Source organism: Oncorhynchus gorbuscha, linkage group LG03 (genome assembly GCF_021184085.1).
Source record: "Oncorhynchus gorbuscha isolate QuinsamMale2020 ecotype Even-year linkage group LG03, OgorEven_v1.0, whole genome shotgun sequence".
Lineage (NCBI taxonomy): Eukaryota > Metazoa > Chordata > Actinopteri > Salmoniformes > Salmonidae > Oncorhynchus > Oncorhynchus gorbuscha.
This window is the reverse complement of record NC_060175.1, coordinates 615,533-642,906: the sequence shown is the minus strand read 5'-3', so window position 1 is coordinate 642,906 and position 27,374 is coordinate 615,533. Positions and strand designations below refer to the sequence as shown.

General features: G+C 44.3%; 1 protein-coding gene across 3 annotated transcripts in view; it reads right to left on the bottom strand.

The window, feature by feature from the left end:
- Positions 1 to 27,374, bottom strand: part of cfap92 (cilia and flagella associated protein 92 (putative)) — a 182,738-nt gene that overhangs the window by 132,927 nt on the left and 22,437 nt on the right. For 2 of the 3 annotated variants that reach the window (XM_046333526.1, XM_046333533.1), the window contains exons 3-6: positions 25,023 to 25,231; positions 15,208 to 15,362; positions 9,441 to 9,502; positions 220 to 354 (exon numbers count right to left, since the gene is read on the bottom strand). In XM_046333526.1, the coding sequence (XP_046189482.1) occupies positions 220 to 354; positions 9,441 to 9,502; positions 15,208 to 15,362; positions 25,023 to 25,231 (561 nt within the window). Of the gene's footprint in view, positions 1 to 219; positions 355 to 9,440; positions 9,503 to 15,207; positions 15,363 to 25,022; positions 25,232 to 27,374 lie in introns of those variants that run through there. The other variant, XM_046333540.1, reaches the window with a different exon arrangement.

Genomic DNA, 27,374 nt, shown 5'->3' with positions numbered 1-27,374 from the left:
GGTAGATAATGTTAACATCATGTTACACTGTAGGCTATGGCTCAACTGGTAGGTAATGTTAACATCATGTTACACTGTAGGCTATGGCTCAACTGGTAGGTAATGTTAACATCATGTTACACTGTAGGCTATGGTTCAACTGGTAGGTAATGTTAACATCATGTTACACTGTAGGTATACCCTGTGTTCACGTTATGGATACTGATGAAAGTCCTGTACCTGTAACACAGTTGAGCTCAGAGAACCTCTTGAAGTCCGTGGACAAGGCATCTCCTCTCTTATTGGACGATCTGGTCCTGGGATTCTTCTTCTCAAACATTGATCTCAACTTGTACACCATGCTCTTTATCCCACCTGAAAGCAAACATCATCTGAAATCCACTATTTGCTCAAATTCAGATTGTTATATTGTCCCAACGTGCAGTCTACCTCAGCCATTCTACCAGATTTTTGCTATCCTTCTCCCGTATAGCTGTTGTTTTGATTGTGTCTGAGGTGTAAGCTGTCATATCCACAAGAGGCTCCCCGTGTTATACCCACCACAAGCATTGCCATTGGCTGCATGGAGTCACATTAGTAGAAATACCATGCAGCTGTGTTTACAAATTCAAACACTGGAACATGTGGTGTAATCTAAACCTTGTTTAGACTGACAGAAATCCTCGTGATTTATTTTAATGATCTTAAATTTGAGTGTCATGTCTTCCATAAAACACACTTTCTCATTGTGAACTTCTAGCGCGATTGGGAAGGGTGTGGGCAGCATCGTGACAATGGGCCAATTTGTTTTGCATGGCCTAGTGCCCCGGATGGGTGGAAATGTTAAGAACCAATGGAATGGTCTAATATGTGCAAACTCCACGCCCACCCAGGACAATAGGCCATGCAAAATGAACCTGCCAAACGAGCACATGAGCAGCCACTCACTGATTTGACAGCTCAGTTACACCACTGATAAAATAAGAAGCCAGATCTCTCAGGATGTAACAATCTGAAGCATCTTTTTATAGAACTTCTGATGATGAGACAAAGTCCACTGGTGGGAAGTGGGAAGAGAGGGAAGAAACCTGGCTGACAATCTGCTTTAATATTGTAGCATGGTTTGAGATCTATGCTGATTGTTAAAGTCACTTCTATCCACAACCGTACAAACCATCAAACCATCAGTATAAGGTGCCGCCGACAAACATGGCAGCTCTGCTTCTAGCTCTTAAGCAACTTTGCAGTATTCATTTTTGTGTGTGTTATTTCTTACATTATTAGCCCAGAAAGTTTTTGGGGCTATTACACACAGCCGGAAATAACTTTTGGATATCAGAGTGGCGGTAACTCACCACAATTACGAACAGGAACACGACTTTCCAGAATTGGATCCTTTGTTTGTATCCCCCAGGACAATGAACTTATCCCAGAGGCTGCTCCAAAACATTGCCAGTGGAGAAGAGATATTCAGAATGGACCTCTAGTCCGAGGCGTGTACACCATCCAAAGCTTTTGAGTATATTACTCGCTAATGTTCAGTCTCTGGACAATGAAGTAGACAAGCTCAGGAAAAGGATCTCCTTCCAGAAAGACACCAGGGACTGTAACATATTCTGGTTCATGGAATCATGGTTCTCTCGGAATATACTGTCCCCATCCATACAGCCAGCTGGGTTCTCAGTTCATCGCGCAGACAGGAATAAAGAACTCTCCGTGAAGAAGAAAGGCCCTGCCTGTATGCTTCATTATTAACTACTCATGGTGTGATTTGTGATAAAATACAGAATCTCAAGTCCTTTTGTTTCCTCAACCTAGAATACCTCACAATCAAATGCAGACAGTATTACCTCCCGAGAGAATTCTCTTCAGTTATAGGCACAGCCATGTATATTCCCTCTCAAGCCGATACCATGCCGGCCCTCAAATAACTACACTGGACGTCATGCAAACTGGAAACCACATATCCTTAGGTCACATTTATTGTAGCTGGCGATTTTAACCTCTAGTGACGAACAATCCCGTATCCGGGAGCGTAATCATAGCCTCAAGTGCATTACCATAACGCAACTTTTCCTATTCATGAAAATCGCAAATGAAATGAAATAAATATATTCAAACACAAGCTTAGCCTTTTGTCAACAACACTGTCATCTCAGATTTTCAAAATATGCTTCACAGCCAACGCTAGACAAGCATTTGTGTAAGTTTATCGTGGCATAATGCTATGCTAGCTCTACTGGCAGCAGGCAACATTTTCACAAAAATAAGAAAAGCAACCAGATTAAATCATTTACCTTTGAAGAACTTCAGATGCTTTCACTCAGGAGACTCACAGTTAGATAGCAAATGTTCCTTTTTTCCAAAAATAATATTTTTGTAGGCGAAAAACATCCCGTTTGTTCATCCTGCTTGGCTGAGAAATCGGCCGAAAAATACTTAAACTATAACGCCTAATTTTTTTCAAAATGAACTCCATAATATCGAACAGAAACACGGCAAACGTTGTTTAGGATCCATCCTCAAGGTGTTTTTAACATATGTATTCAATAATATATCCGTGGAGGCAGTTGGTTTCTCATTAGAAAAGATTGGAAAAATGGCTACCTCCGTATTTTACGCAAGGTTTTCTCCGGCAGACACCATGCGACCACTCGCCCTATATGGTCTCTTACAGCCATTCTCCAATGGAAATGCCTAAAAAGACGTCACAATGCTGTAGACACCTTGGGGAAAACGTGGAAAACGTAAGCTGACTCCTAGCTCCTTCACAGCCATATCAGGAGTCATTGGCATGAGGCAGTTTTAAAAAATGCGGCACTTCCTGATTGGATTTTTATCTGGGTTTCGCCTGTAACATCAGTTCTGTGGCACTCACAGATAATATTTTTGCAGTTTTGCAAACGTCAGAGTGTTTTCTTTCCAAAGCTGTCAATTATATTTATAGTCGAGCATCTTTTCGTGACAAAATATCTTGTTTAAAACGGGAATGTTTTTCCTCCCAAAATTAAAAGAGCGCCCCCTATATCTAACTAGTTAACTATTTAAATTTAAGGAAAATGCTACCGAAGTTCTATCAACACATTAACTGTAGAGGAAAAACACTAGATCACTGCTACTCATCTCTTCGAGATGCCTACAATGCCCTCCCTCGCTTTCCATTAGGCAATTCTAACCCTAACCCAATTTGTAAGTCGCTCTGGATAAGAGCGTCTGCTAAATGACTTAAATGTAAATGTAATTCAGATATCGACTCCATTTTGCTCTTCCCTTCCTATAGGCAGAAACTCAAGCAGGAAGTACCCGTGCTAAGGTATATTCAACGCCGGTCTGACCAATCAGAATGCATGCTTCAAGATTGTTTTGATCACATGGACTGGGATATGTGCCGGGTAGCTTCTGAGAATAACATTGACGCTTTCACAGACACGGTGACTGAGTTCATCAGGGAGTGTATAGGGGATGTTGTTCCCATGGTGACTATTAAAACCTACCCAAACCAGAAACCGTGGATAGATGGCAGCATTCGTAAAAAACTGAAAGCGCAAACCACCTCATTTAACCATGGTTAGGTGACTGGGAATATGGTCAAATACAAACAGTGTAGTTATTCCCTCCGTAAGGCAGTCAAACAGGCAAAACTTCAGTATAGAGACAAAGGAGAGTCGCAATTCAACCGCTCAGACTCGAGACGTATGTGGCAGGGTCTACAGACAATCACGGATTAAAGGGAAAACCAGCCCCATCGCGGACACCTATGTCTTGATCCCAGACAAGCTAAACACCTTTGCACGCTTTGAAGATAACACAGTGCCACCAACGCAGCCCAATCCTAAAGGACTATGGGATGTGAGTAAGACATTTAAGCGTGTTAACTCTCCGAAGGCTGAAGTGGCATCCCTAGACGCGAGTAAAGGCTGCAGACCCAGACGGCATCCCCAGCCGCGCCCTCAGAGCATGTGCAGACCAGCTGGCTGGATTGTTTACAGACATATTCAATCTCTCCCTATCCCAGTCTACTGTCCGCACTTGTTTCAAGAGGTCCACCATTGTTCCTGTACCCAAGAAAGCAAAGGCAACTGAACTAAATGACTATTGCCCCGTAGCACTCAATGCTGTCATCATGAAGTGCTTTGCGAGGCTAGTTAAGGATCATATCAACCACATCTTATCTGCCTCCCTAGACCCACTTCAATTTGCTTACCGACCCAATAGATTCACAGACGATGCAATCGCCATCACAATGCACACTGCCCTATCCCATCTGGACAAGAGGAATACCTATGTCAGAATGCTTTTCATTGACTATAGCTCAGCCTTCAATACCATAGTACCCTCCAAGCTCATCATTAAGCTCAGGGCCCTGGGTCTGAACCCCACCATGTGCCTTTGGGTCCTGGACTTCCTGTTGGGTCGCCCTCAGTTGGTGAAGGTAGGAAACAACACCTCCACTTCGCTGATCCTCAACACAGAGTCCCCACAAGGGTGCTCAGCCCTCTCCTGTACTTCCTGTTCACCCATGACGCAAGCCTCCAACTCAATCATCAAGTTTGCAGATGATATAACAGTAGTAAGCATGATTACCAATAATGACGAGACAACCTACAGGGAGGAGGTGAGGGCGCTGGAAGAGTGGGGCCAGGAAAATAACCTCTCTCTCAAAGTCAACAAAACAAAGGAGCTGATTGTGGACTTCAGTAAACAGCAGAGGGAGCATGCCACTATCCACATTGACAGGCCTGAAGTGGAGAAGGTGAAGAGCATTACATTTACATTTACATTTAAGTCATTTAGCAGACGCTCTTATCCAGAGCGACTTACAAATTAAGTTCCTCATTAAGTTCCTCGGCGTACACATCACTGATGATCTGAAATGGTCCACCCACACAGACAGTATGGTGAAGAAGAAGGCACACGAGCCCCTCTTCATCCTCAGGAGGCTGAAGAAATTTGGTTTGGCCCCTAAGACCATCAAACTTTTACAGATGCACAATTGAGAGCATCATATCGGGCTGTTTAACCACCTAGTACGGAAACTGCTCCGCCCGCAATTGCAGGGCTCTACAGAGGGTGGTACAGTTTGCACAACGCATCCCTGAAGTCACACTGCCTGCCCTACGGGACACCTACAGCACCCAATGTCACAGGAAGGCCAAAGAGATCATCAAGAACATCAACCACCCGAGCCACTGCCGGTTCACCCCACTATCATCTAGAAGGCGAAGTCAGTACAGGTGCATCAAAGCTGGGACCGAGAGACTGAAAAACAGCTTCTATCTCAAGGCCATCAGACTGTTAAATATCCATCCCTAGATGGCTTCCACCCGGTTACTCAACCTTAGAGGCTGCTGCCCTATATACATAGACATGGAATCACTGGCCACTTTAATAATGGGACCCTAGTCACTTTAATAATGTTTACATACTGCTTTACTAATCTCATATGTACAGTTGAAGTCGGAAGTTTACATACACTTAGGTTGGAGTCATTAAAACTCATTTTTCAATCACTCCACAAATTTCTGTTTAACAAACTGTAGTTTTGGCAAGTCGGTTAGGAAATCTACTTTGTGCATGACACAAGTAATTTTTCCAACAATTGTTACAGACAGATTATTTAACTTCGAATTCACTATATCCCAGTGGGTCAGAAGTATACATACACTAAATTGACTGTGCCTTTAAACAGCTTGGAAAATTCCAGAAAATTATGTAATGGCTTTAGAAGGCTAGTTGACATCATTTGAGTCAATTGGAGGTGTACCTGTGGATGTATTTCAAGGCCTACTTTCAAACTCAGTGCCTCCTTGCTTGAAATCATGAGAAAATCAAAAGAAATCAGCCAAGACCTCAGAAAAAAGAAAAATTTGTAGACCTCTACGAGTCTGGTTCATCCTTGGGAGCAGTTTCCAAATGCCTGAAGGTACCACATTCATCTGTACAAACAATAGTATGCAAGTATAAACACCATGGGACCACGCAGCCGTCATACCGCTCAGGAAGGAGACACTTTCTGTCTCCTAGAGATGAACGTACTTTGGTGCGAAAAGTGCAAATCAATCCCAGAACAGCAGCAAAGGACCTTGTGAAGATGCTGGAGGAAAAGGGTACAAAAGTATCTATAGTCAATCACCACCTTCCGGAGACACCTGAAACCCCACCTCTTTAAGGAATACCTAGGATAGGATAAGTATTCCCTCCCCCCCCTTTAAGATTTAGATGCACTATTGTAAAGTGACTGTTCCACTGGATGTCATAAGGTGAATGCACCAATTTGTAAGTCGCTCTGGATAAGAGCGTCTGCTAAATGACTTAAATGTAAATGTTAAATGTCTATAGCCACAGTAAAACGAGTCCTATATCGACATAACCTGAAAGGCCGCTCAGCAAGGAAGAAGCCACTGCTCCAAAACCGCCACAAAAAAGCCAGACTACGGTTTGCAACTGCACATGGGGACAAAGATCCTACTTTTTGGAGAAATGTCCTCTGGTCTACTGAAACAAAATAGAACAGTTTGGACCTCTACAACCAACAGACCTTTCACTTATCTTCCCCAATACCAGCAGACCTGATTAAACTGGTCAACCAATCATCAAGTCCTTGATTAGATGAAACAGGAATGCTAGTTCTGGACTTAATAAGTGGAATTGTCTGGGGCGCTACAGGAGATGAGTGGGAAAAACACTGCATTAGGAGCCCAGGCAGGGCCAGTTTTCCAGTGCTTAGCCATGATAAGTTTCTGGCCTTATGGTCATTGTAAGTATGCTTCCCTGTAAGGCTTTGACCAGGACACCACGGAGCCGGTGTGAGATATGGGTCTGAAAACATACCTCAATCCAGTAATGGGAGATGGCGTTGTACTCCTAATTCACCCATTATCCAAAATGCTACACCAAGAAGATTGAAATACTGCTGTTTTTTAAGTAAACTGTCCTCATGATAGATAGCTTAGGCACAGCAGCCATTATGGAATGGCACATCACATTGAACATCAACTGCCAAAATGTCTGCTGTTGCTTCTACTAGTTCGCACGAGGACGAAAAGGGCAGTTTTATGAAAAACGTGAGGTATTTCAGTCTTCTTTATGTAGTATTTTGAATAATGGGTCAATTAGGAGTACAAGGAAATCTCCCATTTCTGAATTGAGGTAGATTTTGAGACCAATATCACACTCCTGCTCCTCAGTGTCCTGGTTAAAGCAACCAGATGCTTAGAGCCCAGTGTCCTGCCCCAGCCCGGATCTCAGGTCACAGATGGAGATTGTATTATGCCCCAGCCCAGATCTCATTGTATTATGTCGCTAAAGTGCCAATACAAACTTACAGGGAAGCGGAGAGTGACTGGAAATTAGGAATCTTATTATGTCTATGCTTAGCTAAGCCCAGTGCCCTGCCCCAGCCCAGATCTCAGGTCACAGATGGAGATATTATTATGTCTATGCTTAGCTAAGCCCAGTGCCCTGCCCCAGCCCAGATCTCAGGCCACAGATGGAGATTGTATTAGGTCTATGCTTAGCTAAACCCAGTGCCCTGCCCCAGCCCAGATCTCAGGTCACAGATGGAGATTGTATTATGTCTATGCTTAGCTAAGCCCAGTGCTCTGACCCAGCCCAGATCTCAGGTCACAGATAGAGATATTATTATGTCTATGCTTAGATAAGCCCAGTGTCCTGCCCCAGCCCAGATCTCAGGTCACAGATGGAGATTGTATTATGATTGTATTGTGTCTATGCTTAGCTAAACCCAGTGCCCTGCCCCAGCCCAGATCTCAGGTCACAGATGGAGATTGTATTATGACTGTATTATGTCTATGCTTAGCTAAGCCCAGTGCCCTGCCCCAGCCCAGATCTCAGGTCACAGATGGAGATTGTATTATGATTGTATTATGTCTATGCTTAGATAAGCCCAGTGTCCTGCCCCAGCCCAGATCTCAGGTCACAGATGGATTGTATTATGTCTATGTAGTTATGACTGTATTATGTGCCCTGCCCCAGCCCAGATCTCAGGTCACAGATGGGAGATTGTATTGTTAGCTAAGCCCAGTGCCCTGCCCCAGCCCAGATCTCAGGTCACAGATGGAGATTGTATTATGACTGTATTATGTCTATGCTTAGCTAAACCCAGTGCCCTGCCCCAGCCCAGATCTCAGGTCACAGATGGAGATTGTATTATGTCTATGCTTAGGTAAACCCAGTGCCCTGCCCCAGCCCAGATCTCAGGTCACAGATAGAGATATTATTATGTCTATGCTTAGATAAGCCCAGTGCCCTGCCCCAGCCCGGATCTCAGGTCATAGATGGAGATATTATTATGTCTATGATTAGCTAAACCCAGTGCCCTGCCCCAGCCCAGATCTCAGGTCACAGATGGAGATAGTATTATGTCTATGATTAGCTAAACCCAGTGCCCTGCCCCAGCCCAGATCTCAGGTCACAGATGGAGATATTATTATGTCTATGCTTAGCTAAGCCCAGTGTCCTGCCCCAGCCCAGATCTCAGGTCACAGATGGAGATTGTATTATGATTGTATTGTGTCTATGCAGTGTGCCCCAGCCCAGATTAGCTAAGCCCAGTGCCCTGCCCCAGCCCAGATCTCAGGTCACAGATGGAGATTGTATTATGTCTATGCTTAGATAAGCCCAGTGCCCTGCCCCAGCCCAGATCTCAGGTCACAGATGGAGATTGTATTATGATTATGTCTATGCTTAGATAAGCCCAGTGCCCTGCCCCAGCCCAGATCTCAGGTCACAGATGGAGATTGTATTATGTCTATGCTTAGATAAGCCCAGTGCCCTGCCCCAGCCCAGATCTCAGGTCACAGATGGAGATTGTATTATGATTGTATTGTGTCTATGCTTAGCTAAGCCCAGTGCCCTGCCCCAGCCCAGATCTCAGGTCACAGATGGAGATTGTATTATGTCTATGCTTAGATAAGCCCAGTGCCCTGCCCCAGCCCAGATCTCAGGTCACAGATGGAGATTGTATTATGTCTATGCTTAGATAAGCCCAGTGCCCTGCCCCAGCCCAGATCTCAGGTCACAGATGGAGATTGTATTATGTCTATGCTTAGATAAGCCCAGTGCCCTGCCCCAGCCCAGATCTCAGGTCACAGATGGAGATTGTATTATGTCTATGCTTAGATAAGCCCAGTGCCCTGCCCCAGCCCAGATCTCAGGTCACAGATGGAGATTGTTTATTTGATTACTTCTGGCTGCCTCAGTCTAAGTTTACTCCTAGACATCAGATAGATACCTCATGACAGTCATTAACATGAACACATTCTCCAGCACACTTATATTAATGTAGCACAACATCAGTCTAAAATAATATTGCCAACTGAACACTAAAACACTGTTGAAAGTAGGCCAAAACAAATCTAACAGACAACTATCTGAGTTTGGGAAATGTCAATGATTCCCAGTGATGTTATTAGAAGTTAAAACAGGTTAAAAGCTCTTACCTAGATCATTGTCTTCCCCTGGTTTGGCCTGTGGCAGCCGGAAGGTTTTGGGTCGGTCATATCTGGATCAATAAATAAGCAAGCAGACACTTTGATCCACACTTACATTGAACAACAGGTTTACATACTTATTCATTGTTGGGGCTCAGTTCAATCCGTATCGCTGAGGTTCAGCATTATATCACTATTGAAATCTAAAGTTAATATCAGAATGAGCCGAGATATGCAGCATTTACCACTGAACCAAGAAGGTTGATTTAACATTTCTAACGCGATGTAATGCAGTTCTTCAGTACTATAGATTCAATTGAGCCTTTAGTCCACAATCTGTGGTACAATACCTGTCTTTAATCTATAATCTGTGGTACAATACCTGTCCTTAGTCTGTAATCTGTGTTACAATACCTGGCTTTAATCTATAATCTGTGGTACAATACCTGTCCTTAGTCTATAATCTGTGGTACAATATCTGGCGTTAGTCTATAATCTGTGGTACAATACCTGGCCTTAGTCTGTAATCTGTGGTACAATACCTGGTTTTAGTCCATAGTCTGTGGTACAATACCTGGCCTTAGTCTGTAATCTGTGTTACAATACCTGGCCTTAATCTATAATCTGTGGTACAATACTTGGCCTTAGTCTATAATCTGTGGTACAATACTTGGCCTTAGTCTATAATCTGTGTTACAATACCTGGCCTTAGTCTATAATCTGTGTTACAATACTTGGCCTTAGTCTATAATCTGTGGTACAATACCTGTCCTTAGTCTATAATCTGTGGTACAATACCTGGCCTTAGTCTATAATCTGTGGTACAATACTTGGCCTTAGTCTATAATCTGTGGTACAATACCTGGCCTTAGTCTATAATCTGTGGTACAATACTTGGCCTTAGTCTATAATCTGTGGTACAATACCTGGCCTTAGTCTATAATCTGTGTTACAATACCTGGCCTTAGTCTATAATCTGTGGTACAATACCTGGCGTTAGTCTATAATCTGTGGTAAAATGGTTGGCTTTAGTCCACAATCTGTGGTACAATACCTGGTTTTAGTCTATAATCTGTGGTAAAATACCTGGCCTTAGTATATAATCTGTGGTACAATACCTGATTTTAGTCTATAATCTGTGTTACAATACCTGGCCTTAATCTATAATCTGTGGTAAAATGCCTGGCTTTAGTCCACAATCTGTGGTACAATTGTCACGAATATTACCGAAGGTGACTCCCCTTCTTGTTCGGGTGGCGCTCGGCGGTTGTCGTCGCCGGTCTACTAGCTATCGCCGATCCGTTGTTCTGTGTTCGTTTAGTTTTGTATAATTGGTGCACCTGTTTCTAGTTTGATTGTTAGGATAGGGTATATATAGTCTGTTTAGCCCGCTTCTGTTTCGTGCGGGCTTGTTCGTCTGTTTTGTTGGTTGAGTGTATTTTGTTGTATTTTGGGTTACACGCTGTCCGGTTATTTCTGTTCATTTGGGTTTTCACTTTGTACATGTTGTATTTCGGGACATTAAAGCGCGTTGTTTTTCCCACATCTTTGCTCTCTGCGCCTGACTCCACACCTCTTCACTCATAATTGTGACAGAAGCCCGCACCACGATATGGAGTCAGCAGGAGCAGCGACCACTCCTCTTCCCACTATGGAGGAGAGAGTCCAACATCACACATCCATCCTCCATCGCCTAGGATCAGCGATGGAACGGATGATGGAGAGGATGGATCGTTGGGAGAGGAATGGTTGGCCCTAGTCTACTCCATCCGACCCTCCCACCAGCAACTCTACCATCTGCCCCATCTGGATCCGGTTCCAGCGCTCTGCTCATGACGCCTCCGAGAAATACTGATGGAACAGCGACAGGGTGCCAGGGATTCCTGCTGCAATTAGACCTCTACCTGTCCACTGTGAGTGGATGCCTGGCCTTGTTCGACCGGCCCCCTCAGAGGAGGAGAGAGTAGGGGTCCTCATCACCTGCCTGTCTGGTAGAGCCCTGGAGTGGGCTAATGCGGTCTGGAATGGGCCCGACTCGGCAAGAGACAACTACTCAGAGTTCATCCGCCGTTTCAGGCCGTGTTCGATCACCCTCCAGAGGGTCGTGCGGCAGGTGAGAGATTGTTCCATCTGAGACAGGGGAAGAGGAGCGCGCAGGACTTTCGTCGCTGGAGTTCCGGACCTGGCTGCGGGAGCAGGGTGGAACGACAGGGCCCTGATAGACCATTACAGGTGTAGCCTGAGAGAGAGAGGACGTCCGTAGGGAGCTGGCCTGTCGGGATACTACACTTGGCCTGGATGGACTGATAGACCTGTCGATCCGGTTGGACCATCTGCTAGCTGCTCGTGGACGTTCTGAAAGGGTCTTGTCAGTTCTACCTCCTGATCCTCCTGTCCCTATTCCGATGGAGTTAGGAGGTACCGCATCAAGGGAGATCGGAGGAGGAAGCTCCTCCTGTACCAGTTGTGGCCGGAGAGGGCACACGTCTGGTCGGTGCTGGAGGAATTAATCTAGGAATCATGAGGGCAGGCAGAATACTCATCGGTCACCCCAGGTGAGTAAGCACCACACTCTCCCAGAGTTTCCTGTTGGTCACATGTTTCTATTAATTTGTTTCCTAAATTATTCTCCTTCTCTCCAGCATAAGGCACTGGTAGATTCAGGCGCAGCTGGAAACTTTATAGATCGCGGAGACTCGCTTCAGAGGTTGAGGATTCCGTTAGTTAAAGTAAACCCCCCTTTTCCCGTGCACTCTTTAGATAGTCGACCATTAGGGTCAGGGCTGGTGAAGAAAGCCACAATTTCGTTGGAGATGATTACGCAGGGGAATCACAAGGAGCGAATTAGTTTGTTCCTTATCGATTCACCTGCGTTTCCAGTTATTCTAGGGATTCCCTGGTTGGCTATTCATAATCCTACGCTTTCGTGGAAACAGGGAACTCTACAGGGGTGGTCTGATGAGTGTTCAGGCAGGTGTGTAGGGGTTTCCATCGGTGCTACAACGGTGGAGAGTCCAGACCAGGTTTCCACCGTGCGCATTCCAGCTGAGTATGATGATTTGGCTATCGTTTTCAGTAAAAAGAAAGCGACCCAATTACCACCCCATAGGCAGGGGGATTGCGTGATAAATCTCCAGGTTAACGCTGCACTTCCCAGGAGCCATGTGTATCCTTTGTCTCAGGAGGAGAAGGTGGCTTTGGAAAATTATATCACCGAGGCTCTGGGACAGGGGTACATTCGGCCCTCCATGTCACCTGTCTCTTCGAGTTTCTTTTTTGTGAAGAAAAAAGATGGTGGTTTGCATCCGTGTATTGATTATAGAGGTCTAAATTCCATCACAGTGGGTTTTAGTTACCCACTACCTCTCATTGCTACGGTAGTGGAATCATTTCACGGAGCGCAGTTCTTCACTAAACTGGATCTCAGGAGTGCTTATAATTTGGTGCGTATTCGGAAGGGAGATGAGTGGAAAAATTCACTAAGCCACTCTTCTACCAACATGTCACCATTTGAGTGCGTGTTGGGGTACCAGCCGGTCTTGGCACCGTGGCATCAGAGCCAGACTGAGGCTCCTGCGGTGGAGGAGTGGGCACAGCGCTCTAAGGAGACCTGGAGGGCAGTCCAGGAGTCATTACGCCAAGCTAGTATAAGGCAGAAGAAGAGCGTGAACCGTCACCGCAGTGAGGCCCCCGTGTTTGCACCTGGGGACAGGGTCTACAGTCAATCTCGACTACAACCTGCCTCTCCACTTTCCCTGCCGGAAGCTGGGTCCGCAGTGTATAGGGCCATTTAAAGTCCTGAGGAGAATAAATGAGGTTTGTTATCGATTATCACTTCCTTCGTACTGCATCGTATTAACCCCTCATTTCATGTGTCTCTTCTCAGGCCAGTGGTAGCTGGTCCCATGCAGGAAAATGAGGTACCGGAGGTTCCTCCACCCCTCTGACACTTCCGTCATGAATCGAGGGGTCCCCGGCGTACAAGATACGAGCTATTCTGGACTCGAGACGCCGGGTGAAAGGATTGCAGTACCTCGTCGACTGGGAGGGGTACGGTCCGGAGGAGAGGTGCTGGGTTCCGGCGAGGGATATTCTAGACCCATCCATGTTGAGTGAATTTCATCGCCTCCGCCCGGATCGCCCAGCGCCTCGGCCTCCGGGCCCCTGCCCTAACCCACCTGGACAAGAGGAGCTGCGCGTCAGAGAATGCTGTACTGACTACAGCTCGAATATTACACCAAGTGACTCCCTTCTTGTTCGGGTGAGCCCTGGGTCTCGACCCCGCCGGTCTACTGGGTACGCCGATCCGTTGTTCTGTGTTCGTTTAGTTTTGTCTAATTGGTGCACCTGTTTCTAGTTTGATTGTTAGGATAGGGTATATATAGTCTGTTTAGCCCGCTTCTGTTTCGTGCGGGCTTGTTCGTCTGTTTTGTTGGTTGAGTGTATTTTGTTGTATTTTGGGTTACACGCTGTCCGGTTATTTCTGTTCATTTGGGTTTTCACTTTGTACATGTTGTATTTCGGGACATTAAAGCGCGTTGTTTTTCCCACATCTTTGCTCTCTGCGCCTGACTCCACACCTCTTCACTCATAATTGTGACAACAATACCTGGTTTTAGTCTATAATCTGTGGTACAATACCTGGCTTTAGTCTATAATCTATGGTACAATACCTGGCCTTAATCCATAATCTGTGGTACAATTCTTTGCCTTGGTCTATAATCTGTGGTACAATACCTGGCCTTAGTCTGTAATCTGTGTTACAATGCCTGGCCTTAGTCTATAATCTGTGGTAAAATACCTGTCTTTAGTCTATAATCTGTGGTACAATACCTGGTTTTAGTCTATAATCTGTGGTACAATACCTGGCCTTAGTACATAACCTGTGGTACAATACCTGGTTTTAGTCCATAATCTGTGGTACAATACCTGGCCTTAGTCTGTAATCTGTGTGAGTGGTACAATACCTGGCCTTAGTCTGTAATCTGTGTTACAATACCTGGTTTTAGTCTATAATCTGTGGTACAATACCTGGCCTTAGTCTATAATCTGTGGTACAATACCTGGTTTTAGTCTGTAATCTGTGTTACAATACCTGGCCTTAATCTATAACCTGTGGTAAAATACCTGTCTTTAGTCTATAATCTGTGGTACAATACCTGGCCTTAGTCTGTAATCTGTGTGAGTGGTACAATACCTGGCTTTCGTCTGTAATCTGTGTGAGTGGTACAATACCTGACTTTCGTCTGTAATCTGTGTGAGTGGTACAATACCTGGCTTTCATCTGTAATCTGTGTGAGTGGTACAATGCCTGTTCTTGTCTGTAATATGTTGTATAATACATTGCCTAAATCTGTAATCTGTGTAAGTGGCACAATGCCTGGCCTTGTCTGTAATATGTGGTACAATACCTGGTCTTGTCTGTAATATGTGGTACAATACCTGGTCTTGTCTGTAATATGTGGTACAATGCCTGGCCTTGTCTGTAATATGTGGTACAATACCTGGTCTTGTCTGTAATATGTGGTACAATACTTGGTCTTGTCTGTAATATGTGGTACAATACCTGGTCTTGTCTGTAATATGTGGTACAATGCCTGGCCTTGTCTGTAATATGTGGTATAATTGGTCTTGTCTGTAATCTGTGTGAGTGGTACAATGCCTGTCTTTAGTCTGTAATCTGTGTGAGTGGTACAATGCCTGTCTTTAGTCTGTAATCTGTGTGAGTGGTACAATGCCTGTCTTTAGTCTGTAATCTGTGTGAGTGGTACAATACCTGGCTTTAGCAGAGACCCTGTCCTTGGTGTCCCAGATTTTGAAGGTGATTTTATGAGACACCAGTTTAATGAGCAGCTCTCTGGTGACTCTAACCTTTACAGACTGAGACCAGCCTAACCACACCTGGTCCCCTTCAAGCCACGGCTTCAACACCTGGGGAGATACATACACACACCACATGGTCTGTTATACACCTGTTGGACATAATGTGCCTGGTCACTTTGAGGACTCTACATTGAGGACCATTATATTCAATGAGAGAAAAGGAGGGTGTGTCATTGTGTTGAGATTGAGTGGGATTACATGTCCATGCCATGCCATGCCTGTCTTTCTGTCTGTCTGTCTGCTTAGCTTTAGCTCAGAAGGCTAACACAATCATGGCATTACCTTGGTCTGTTTGTTTGTCTGCCTTGGCTTTACTCAGAAAATCAAATCACATGCACTGAATAGAATAGGTTTAGACCTTACAGTGAAATGCTGACTTTACAAGCCCTTAACCAACAATGCTTTAACTTCTTCGATATAGGGGGCGCTCTTTTAATTTTTGGTTAAAAAAACGTTCCTGTATTAAACAAGATATTTTGTCACGAAAAGATGCTCGACTATGCATATAATTGACAGCTTTGGAAAGAAAACACTCTGACGTTTCCAAAACTGCAAATATATTATCTGTGAGTGCCACAGAACTGATGCTACAGGCGAAACCAAGATTACATTTCAAACAGGAAATGCTCCAGATTTTGAAGGCGCTGTGTTCCAATGTCTCCTTATATGGCTGTGAATGCGCCAAGAATGAGCTTACACTTTCTGTCATTTCCCCAAGGTGTCTGCAGCATTGTGACGTATCTTGTAGGCATATCATTGGAAGAGTGACCATTTTACACTAAATTTACCAGGTGATCACTTGGTGTCCTCCGTCGCAATTATTGCGTAATCTCCAGCTGCGTGTATTTTTCCATTTGCTTCCGAGGAGAAACCCAACTGCCACGAATGACTTATCATCGAATAGATATGTGAAAAACACCTTGAGGATTGATTCTAAACAACGTTTGCCATGTTTCTGTTGATATTATGGAGTTAATTTTGAAAAAAGTTTGGCGTTGTAATGACTGAATTTTCTGGGTTTTTTCTTAGCCAAACGTGATGAACAAAACGCAGAGATTTCTCCTACACAAATAATATTTTTGGAAAAACTGAACATTTGCTATCTAACTGAGAGTCTCCTCATTGAAAACATCAGAAGTTCTTCAGAGTAAATGATTTTATTTGAATGCTTTTCTTGTTCTTGTGAAAATGTTGCCTGCTGAATGCTCGGCTTAATGCTATGCTAGCTATCAATACTCTTACACAAATGCTTGTGTAGCTATGGTTGAAAAGCATATTTCGAAAATCTGAGATGACAGTGTTGTTAACAAAAGGCTAAGCTTGTGAGTGAACATATTTCTTTAATTTCATTTGCGATATTCATGAATAGTTAACGTTGTGTTATGGTAATGAGCTTGAGGCTATGATTACGCTCCCGGATTCGGGATTGCTCAATGCAAGAAGTTAAGACGTTTTAAGAAAAAAATAAGTGTTAAACTAAAAATAACGAGTAACAAATAATTAGACAGAAGCAGTAAAATAACAATAGCGAGGCTATATATAGAGGGTACCGGTAGTGTCATGGCTAATACAATCATGGCATTACCTTGGTCTGTCCGTCCGTCCGTCCGTCTAACTTCGCTTTAGCTCAGCAGGCTAACACAATCACAGCATTATCTTGGTCTCTCTCACACACACACTAACTTCCTCTCATTCTACGTGTAGATTTTAGCTTTCTGTCTGTCTGTCTGTCTGTCTGTCTGTCTGTCTGTCTGTCTGTCTGTCTGTCTGTCTGTCTGTCTGTCTGTCTGTCTGTCTGTCTGTCTGTCTGTCTGTCTGTCTGTCTGTCTGTCTGTCTGTCTGTCTGTCTGTCTGTCTGTCTGTCTGTCTGTCTGTCTGTCTGTCTGTCTGTCTGTCTGTCTGTCTGTCTGTCTGTCTGTCTGTCTGTTAACTGTCAGTCTGGATTAATACCGGTCTATCTATACCTGTCAGTCTGGGTTAATACCTGTCAGTCTGGGTTAATATCCGTCCGTCCGTCCGTCCGTCCGTCCGTCCGTCTGTCCGTCTGTCACCTTAACACAGACAAACAGACAGACTGTAACCCAGAAAGACAGGTATTACCCCAGACAGACAGGTGTAGACAGGCAGGTATAGATAGACAGGTATAAACCCAGACTGACAGGTATAGATAGACAGCTATTAACCCAGACTGACAGGTATTAACCCAGACTGACAGGTATAGATAGACAGGTATTAATCCAGACTGACAGGTATTAACCCAGACTGACAGGTATTAACCCAGACTGACAGGTATTAACCCAGACTGACAGGTATTAACCCAGGCTGACAGGTATTATCCCAGACTGACAGGTATTAGCCCAGACTGACAGGTATTAACCCAGACTGACAGGTATTAACCCAGACTGACAGGTATTAACCCAGACTGACAGGTATTAATCCAGACTGACAGGTATTACCCCAGACTGACAGGTATTAACCCAGACTGACAGGTATTAACCCAGACTGACAGGTATAGATAGACAGGTATTAATCCAGACTGACAGGTATAGATAGACAGGTATTAACCCAGACTGACAGGTATTAACCCAGACTGACAGGTATAGATAGACAGGTATTACCCCAGACTGACAGGTGTAGATAGACAGGTATTAATCCAGACTGACAGGTATAGATAGACAGGTATTACCCCAGACTGACAGGTATTACCCCAGACTGACAGGTATAGATAGACAGGTATTAATCCAGACTGACAGGTATTAACCCAGACTGACAGGTATTAACCCAGACTGACAGGTATTAATCCAGACTGACAGGTATTACCCCAGACTGACAGGTATTAACCCAGACTGACAGGTATTAACCCAGACTGACAGGTATAGATAGACAGGTATTAATCCAGACTGACAGGTATAGATAGACAGGTATTAACCCAGACTGACAGGTATTAACCCAGACTGACAGGTATAGATAGACAGGTATTACCCCAGACTGACAAGTGTAGATAGACAGGTATTAATCCAGACTGACAGGTATAGATAGACAGGTATTACCCCAGACTGACAGGTATTACCCCAGACTGACAGGTGTAGATAGACAGGTATTAACCCAGACTGACAGGTATAGATAGACAGGTATTACCCCAGACTGACAGGTATTACCCCAGACTGACAGGTGTAGATAGACAGGTATTAACCCAGACTGACAGGTATTAACCCAGACTGACAGGTATAGATAGACAGGTATTAATCCAGACTGACAGGTATTAACCCAGACTGACAGGTATAGATAGACAGGTATTAACCCAGACTGACAGGTATTAACCCAGACTGACAGGTATAGATAGACAGGTATTATCCCAGACTGACAGGTATTAACCCAGACTGATAGGTATAGATAGACAGGTATTAACACAGACTGATAGGTATAGATAGACAGGTATTAACCCAGACTGACAGGTATAGATAGACAGGTATTAACCCAGACTGACAGGTATAGATAGACAGGTATTAACCCAGACTGACAGGTATAGATAGACAGGTATTAACCCAGAGTGACAGGTATTAACCCAGACTGACAGGTATAGATAGACAGGTATTAACCCAGACTGACAGGTATTAACCCAGACTGACAGGTATAGATAGACAGGTATTATCCCAGACTGACAGGTATTAGCCCAGACTGACAGGTATAGATAGACAGGTATTAATCCAGACTGACAGGTATAGATAGACAGGTATTACCCCAGACTGACAGGTATTACCCCAGACTGACAGGTATAGATAGACAGGTATTATCCCAGACTGACAGGTATAGATAGACAGGTATTATCCCAGACTGACAGGTATTAACCCAGACTGACAGGTATTAATCCAGACTGACAGGTATAGATAGACAGGTATTACCCCAGACTGACAGGTATTAACCCAGACTGACAGGTATAGATAGACAGGTATTAACCCAGACTGACAGGTATAGATAGACAGGTATTACCCCAGACTGACAGGTATTATCCCAGACTGACAGGTATAGATAGACAGGTATTAACCCAGACTGACAGGTATTATCCCAGACTGACAGGTATAGATAGACAGCTATTAACCCAGACTGACAGGTATAGATAATTAACCCAGACTGACAGGTATTATCCCAGACTGACAGGTATAGATAGACAGGTATTAACCCAGACTGACAGGTATTAACCCAGACTGACAGGTATTAACCCAGACTGACAGGTATTATCCCAGACTGACAGGTATTAATCCAGACTGACAGCTATTAACCCAGACTGACAGGTATAGATAGACAGCTATTAACCCAGACTGACAGGTATTATCCCAGACTGACAGGTATTAATCCAGACTGACAGGTATTATCCCAGACTGACAGGTATTAATCCAGACTGACAGGTATTAATCCAGACTGACAGGTATTATCCCAGACTGACAGCTATTAACCCAGACTGACAGGTATTATCCCAGACTGACAGGTATTAATCCAGACTGACAGGTATTATCCCAGACTGACAGGTATTACCCCAGACTGACAGGTATTATCCCAGACTGACAGGTATTAACCCAGACTGACAGGTATTAATCCAGACTGACAGGTATTAACCCAGACTGACAGGTATTATCCCAGACTGACAGGTATTAATCCAGACTGACAGGTATTATCCCAGACTGACAGGTATAGATAGACAGGTATTAATCCAGACTGACAGGTATTATCCCAGACTGACAGGTATTACCCCAGACTGACAGGTATTATCCCAGACTGACAGGTATTAACCCAGACTGACAGGTATTAATCCAGACTGACAGGTATTAACCCAGACTGACAGGTATTAACCCAGACTGACAGGTATTATCCCAGACTGACAGGTATTATCCCAGACTGACAGGTATAGATAGACAGCTATTAACCCAGACTGACAGGTATAGATAGACAGCTATTAACCCAGACTGACAGGTATTATCCCAGACTGACAGGTATAGATAGACAGCTATTAACCCAGACTGACAGGTATTATCCCAGACTGACAGGTATAGATAGACAGGTATTAACCCAGACTGACAGGTATTAATCCAGACTGACAGGTATTAACCCAGACTGACAGGTATTATCCCAGACTGACAGGTATTAATCCAGACTGACAGCTATTAACCCAGACTGACAGGTATAGATAGACAGCTATTAACCCAGACTGACAGCTATTAACCCAGACTGACAGGTATAGATAGACAGCTATTAACCCAGACTGACAGGTATAGATAGACAGCTATTAACCCAGACTGACAGGTATTATCCCAGACTGACAGGTATAGATAGACAGGTATTAACCCAGACTGACAGGTATTAATCCAGACTGACAGGTATTATCCCAGACTGACAGGTATAGATAGACAGGTATTAACCCAGACTGACAGGTATAGATAGACAGGTATTAACCCAGACTGACAGGTATAGATAGACAGGTATTATCCCAGACTGACAGGTATTATCCCAGACTGACAGGTATTAACCCAGACTGACAGGTATAGATAGACAGGTATTATCCCAGACTGACAGGTATAGATAGACAGGAATTAACCCAGACTGACAGGTATAGATAGACAGGTATTAACCCAGACTGACAGGTATTATCCAGACTGACAGGACAGGTATTAACCCAGACTGACAGGTATTAACCCAGACTGACAGGTATTATCCCAGACTGACAGGTATTAACCCAGACTGACAGGTATTATCCCAGACTGACAGGTATTATAGACAGGTATTAACCCAGACTGACAGGTATTAATCCAGACTGACAGGTATTGACAGGTATTATCCCAGACTGACAGGTATTAATCCAGACTGACAGTATTATCCCAGACTGACAGGTATTAATCCAGACTGACAGGTATTAATCCAGACTGACAGGTATTAACCCAGACTGACAGGTATTAACCCAGACTGACAGGTATTAACCCAGACTGACAGGTATAGATAGACAGGTATTAATCCAGACTGACAGGTATTATCCCAGACTGACAGGTATTAACCCAGACTGACAGGTATTAATCCAGACTGACAGGTATTAACCCAGACTGACAGGTATTAATCCAGACTGACAGGTATTATCCCAGACTGACAGGTATTAATCCAGACTGACAGGTATTAACCCAGACTGACAGGTATTATCCCAGACTGACAGGTATTATAGACTGACAGGTATTAATCCAGACTGACAGGTATTAACCCAGACTGACAGGTATTAATCCAGACTGACAGGTATTAACCCAGACTGACAGGTATTAATCCAGACTGACAGGTATTATCCCAGACTGACAGGTATTAACCCAGACTGACAGGTATTAACCCAGACTGACAGGTATTAATCCAGACTGACAGGTATTAACCCAGACTGACAGGTATTAATCCAGACTGACAGGTATTATCCCAGACTGACAGCTATTATCCCAGACTGACAGCTATTATCCCAGACTGACAGCTATTATCCCAGACTGACAGCTATTATCCCAGACTGACAGCTATTATCCCAGACTGACAGGTATTAATCCAGACTGACAGGTATTATCCCAGACTGACAGGTATTAACCCAGACTGACAGGTATAGATAGACAGGTATTAATCCAGACTGACAGGTATTATCCCAGACTGACAGGTATTATCCCAGACTGACAGGTATTATCCCAGACTGACAGCTATTATCCCAGACTGACAGCTATTATCCCAGACTGACAGCTATTATCCCAGACTGACAGCTATTATCCCAGACTGACAGGTATTAATCCAGACTGACAGGTATTATCCCAGACTGACAGGTATTAACCCAGACTGACAGGTATAGATAGACAGGTATTAATCCAGACTGACAGGTATTATCCCAGACTGACAGGTATTATCCCAGACTGACAGGTATTAACCCAGACTGACAGGTATAGACAGACAGGTATTAATCCAGACTGACAGGTATTATCCCAGACTGACAGCTATTATCCCAGACTGACAGCTATTATCCCAGACTGACAGGTATTAACCCAGACTGACAGGTATAGATAGACAGGTATTAATCCAGACTGACAGCTATTATCCCAGACTGACAGCTATTATCCCAGACTGACAGGTATTAATCCAGACTGACAGGTATTATCCCAGACTGACAGGTATTATCCCAGACTGACAGGTATTATCCCAGACTGACAGGTATTATCCCAGACTGACAGGTATTATCCCAGACTGACAGGTATTAACCCAGACTGACAGGTATTAACCCAGACTGACAGGTATAGATAGACAGGTATTATCCCAGACTGACAGGTATTATCCCAGACTGACAGGTATAGATAGACAGGTATTATCCCAGACTGACAGGTATAGATAGACAGGTATTAATCCAGACTGACAGGTATTAACCCAGACTGACAGGTATTAATCCAGACTGACAGGTATTAACCCAGACTGACAGGTATAGATAGACAGGTATTATCCCAGACTGACAGGTATTATCCCAGACTGACAGGTATAGATAGACAGGTATTATCCCAGACTGACAGGTATAGATAGACAGGTATTAACCCAGACTGACAGGTATTATCCCAGACTGACAGGTATAGATAGACAGGTATTAACCCAGACTGACAGGTATAGATAGACAGGTATTAACCCAGACTGACAGGTATAGATAGACAGGTATTACCCCAGACTGACAGGTATAGATAGACAGGTATAGACAGGTATTATCCCAGACTGACAGGTATTATCCCAGACTGACAGGTATTATCCCAGACTGACAGGTATTATCCCAGACTGACAGGTATTAACCCAGACTGACAGGTATTATCCCAGACTGACAGGTATTATCCCAGACTGACAGGTATTATCCCAGACTGACAGGTATTATCCCAGACTGACAGGTATTATCCCAGACTGACAGGTATTAACCCAGACTGACAGGTATAGATAGACAGCTATTAACCCAGACTGACAGGTATAGATAGACAGCTATTAACCCAGACTGACAGGTATAGATAGACAGGTATTAATCCAGACTGACAGGACTGACAGGTATTAACCCAGACTGACAACCCAGACTGACAGGTATTATCCCAGACTGACAGGTATTATCCCAGACTGACAGGTATTAATCCAGACTGACAGGTATAGATAGACAGCTATTAACCCAGACTGACAGGTATAGATAGACAGGTATTAATCCAGACTGACAGGTATAGATAGACAGGTATTAACCCAGACTGACAGGTATTAATCCAGACTGACAGGTATTATCCCAGACTGACAGGTATTATCCCAGACTGACAGGTATTATCCCAGACTGACAGGTAATCCCAGACTGACAGGTATAGATAGACAGCTATTAACCCAGACTGACAGGTATAGATAGACAGCTATTAACCCAGACTGACAGGTATAGATAGACAGGTATTAATCCAGACTGACAGGTATAGATAGACAGGTATTAACCCAGACTGACAGGTATTACCCCAGACTGACAGGTATTATCCCAGATCCCAGACTGACAGGTATAGATAGGTATTAACCCAGACTGACAGGCTATTAACCCAGACTGACAGGTATAGATAGACAGGTATTATCCCAGACTGACAGGTATAGATAGACAGGTATTATCCCAGACTGACAGGTATAGATAGACAGGTATTATCCCAGACTGACAGGTATAGATAGACAGCTATTAACCCAGACTGACAGGTATTATCCCAGACTGACAGGTATTAATCCTCAGGAAACTGAAAAGATCTGGCATGGGTCCTGAGATCCTCAAAAGGTTCTACAGCTGCAACATCGAGGGCATCCTGACTGGTTGCATCACTGCCTGGTAGAGCAATTGCTCGGCCTCGGGCCACAAGGCACTACAGAGGGTAGTGCGAACGGCCCAGAACATCACTGGGGCCAAGCTTCCTGCCATCCAGGACCTCTACACCAGGCGGTGTCAGAGGAAGGACCTAAAAATGGTCAAAGACCCCAGCCACCCCAGTCATAGACTGTTCTCTCTACTACCACACGGCAAGTGGTACTGAAGTGCCAAGTCTAGGACAAAAAGGCTTCTCAACAGTTTTTACCCTCAAGCCATAAGACTCCTGAACAGGTAATCAAATGGCTACCTGGTCTATTTGCATTGTGCCTCCCCTGTTTTACGCTGCTGCTGCTCTCTGTTCATAATATATGTATAGACACTTTAACCATACCTACATGTACATACTACCTCAATCAGCCTGACTAACAGGTGTCTGTATATAGCCTTGCTACTGCTACTCTCTGTTCATCACATATGTATAGACACTTTAACCATACCTACATGTACATACTACCTCAATCAGCCTGACTAACAGGTGTCTGTATATAGCCTTGCTACTCTTATTTTCAAATGTCTATTTACTGTTTTATTTCTTTACTTACCTACACACACACACACACACACACACACACACACACACACACACACACACACACACACACACACACACACACACACACACACACACACACACACACACACACACACACACACACACACACACACACACACACACACACACACACACACACACACACACACACTAATAAACTGAACTACTGAAGTGCATAGCACTGTGATAAGGCCTTCCCAGAGTTCATAATAAAGACTTGTCTCAGTTCAGCAGGCTAACATACTGATGGCATTACCTTTGTCTCATTCTCCATGTAGATCTTAGCAGCAAGGCCGAACATCACCAGATCTACTTTAACAGGGTCCTGGTCCCCAGGCAGCATGTTGTACTCTATACGGTAGTATGTCTGGGCCTTAGGGGCCTCCACCACTCCACCGGACAGAGCACGTTTGGGCTTCTTCTTCTCCACTAAGACCACATCACCTACAGGACAGGGTTCTTCACCTAAAACAGGGAATATAATTAAAGATAAGGCTGTCTCATAAATAACCTAGGGGACAAAAGGGGAAAGAATTACATTACAACACACCAATATGAACTTTTATGGGATAGAGGACTGATAGAGGACAGAGGGGTGATGTATCTCTATGGGATAGAGGACAGAGGGGTGATGTATCAATATGGGATAGAGGACAGATAGAGGACAGAGGGGTGATGTATCTCTATGGGATAGAGGACAGAGGGGTGATGTATCTCTATGGGATAGAGGACAGATAGAGGACAGAGGGGTGATGTATCTCTATGGGATAGAGGACAGATAGAGGACAGAGGGGTGATGTATCTATATGGGATAGAGGACAGAGGGGTGATGTATCAATATGGGATAGAGGACAGATAGAGGACAGAGGGGTGATGTAGCTGTGTGGGATAGAGGACAGAGAGGGGACAGAGGGGTGATGTATCTCTATGTGATAGAGGACAGAGAGGGGACAGAGGGGTTATGTATCAATATGGGATAGAGGACAGAGGGGTGATGTATCTGTATGGGATAGAGGACAGAGGGGTGATGTATCTCTATGGGATAGAGGACAGATAGAGGACAGAGGGGTGATGTATCTGTATGGGATAGAGGACAGATAGAGGACAGAAGGGTGATGTATCTCTATGGGATAGAGGACAGATAGAGGATAGAGGGGTGATGTATCTGTATGGGATAGAGGACAGATAGAGGACAGAAGGGTGATGTATCTCTATGGGATAGAGGACAGATAGAGGATAGAGGGGTGATGTATCTGTATGGGATAGAGGACAGATAGAGGACAGAAGGGTGATGTATCTCTATGGGATAGAGGACAAATAGAGGACAGAGGGGTGGTGTATCAGTATGGGATAGAGGACAGAAAGAGGACAGATAGAGGACAGAGGGGTGATGTATCTCTATGGGATAGAGAACAGAGGGGTGATGTATCTCTATGGGATAGAGGATAGAGGGGTGATGTATCTGTATGGGATAGAGGACAGATAGAGGACAGAAGGGTGATGTATCTCTATGGGATAGAGGACAAATAGAGGACAGAGGGGTGGTGTATCAGTATGGGATAGAGGACAGATAGAGGACAGATAGAGGACAGAGGGGTGATGTATCTCTATGGGATAGAGAACAGAGGGGTGATGTATCAATATGGGATAGAGAACAGAGGGGTGATGTATCTCTATGGGATAGAGGACAGAGGGGTGATGTATCTGTATGGGATAGAGGACAGAGGGGTGATGTATCTGTATGGGATAGAGGACAGAGGGGTGATGTATCTGTATGGGATAGAGGACAGAGGGGTGATGTATCTCTATGGGATAGAGGACAGAGGGGTGATGTATCTGTATGGGATAGAGGACAGAGGGGTGATGTATCTCTATGGGATAGAGGACAGAGGGGTGATGTATCTCTATGGGATAGAGGACAGATAGAGGACAGAGGGGTGATGTATCTGTATGGGATAGAGGACAGATAGAGGACAGAGGGGTGATGTATCAATATGGGATAGAGGACAGATAGAGGATAGAGGGGTGATGTATCTCTATGGGATAGAGGACAGAGGGGTGATGTATCAATATGGGATAGAGGACAGATAGAGGACAGAGGGGTGATGTATCTCTATGGGATAGAGGACAGAGGGGTGATGTATCAATATGGGATAGAGGACAGATAGAGGACAGAGGGGTGATGTATCTGTATGGGATAGAGGACAGAGGGGTGATGTATCTGTATGGGATAGAGGACAGAGGGGTGATGTATCTCTATGGGATAGAGGACAGAGGGGTGATGTATCAATATGGGATAGAGGACAGATAGAGGACAGAGGGGTGATGTATCTGTATGGGATAGAGGACAGAGGGGTGATGTAGCATTTGGTTCTTTAACGCACACACATATTCTTCACTCCTCCCTGCGCCATTATAAGATAAGTTAACAATGTGGGTCGACACACAAATTAACTTCTGTCTTGGTGCATGCATTTCACACCTGTCAGTGTTCATATTTGAGAGATACAATAATTATTATACTTATCAATGTTGTGGATGAGCGCATTGTTTGTTTGTTCTGTTCCTCTCTCTCCATCTCTGTAGCTTCCGGGTATGCTGGAAAAGG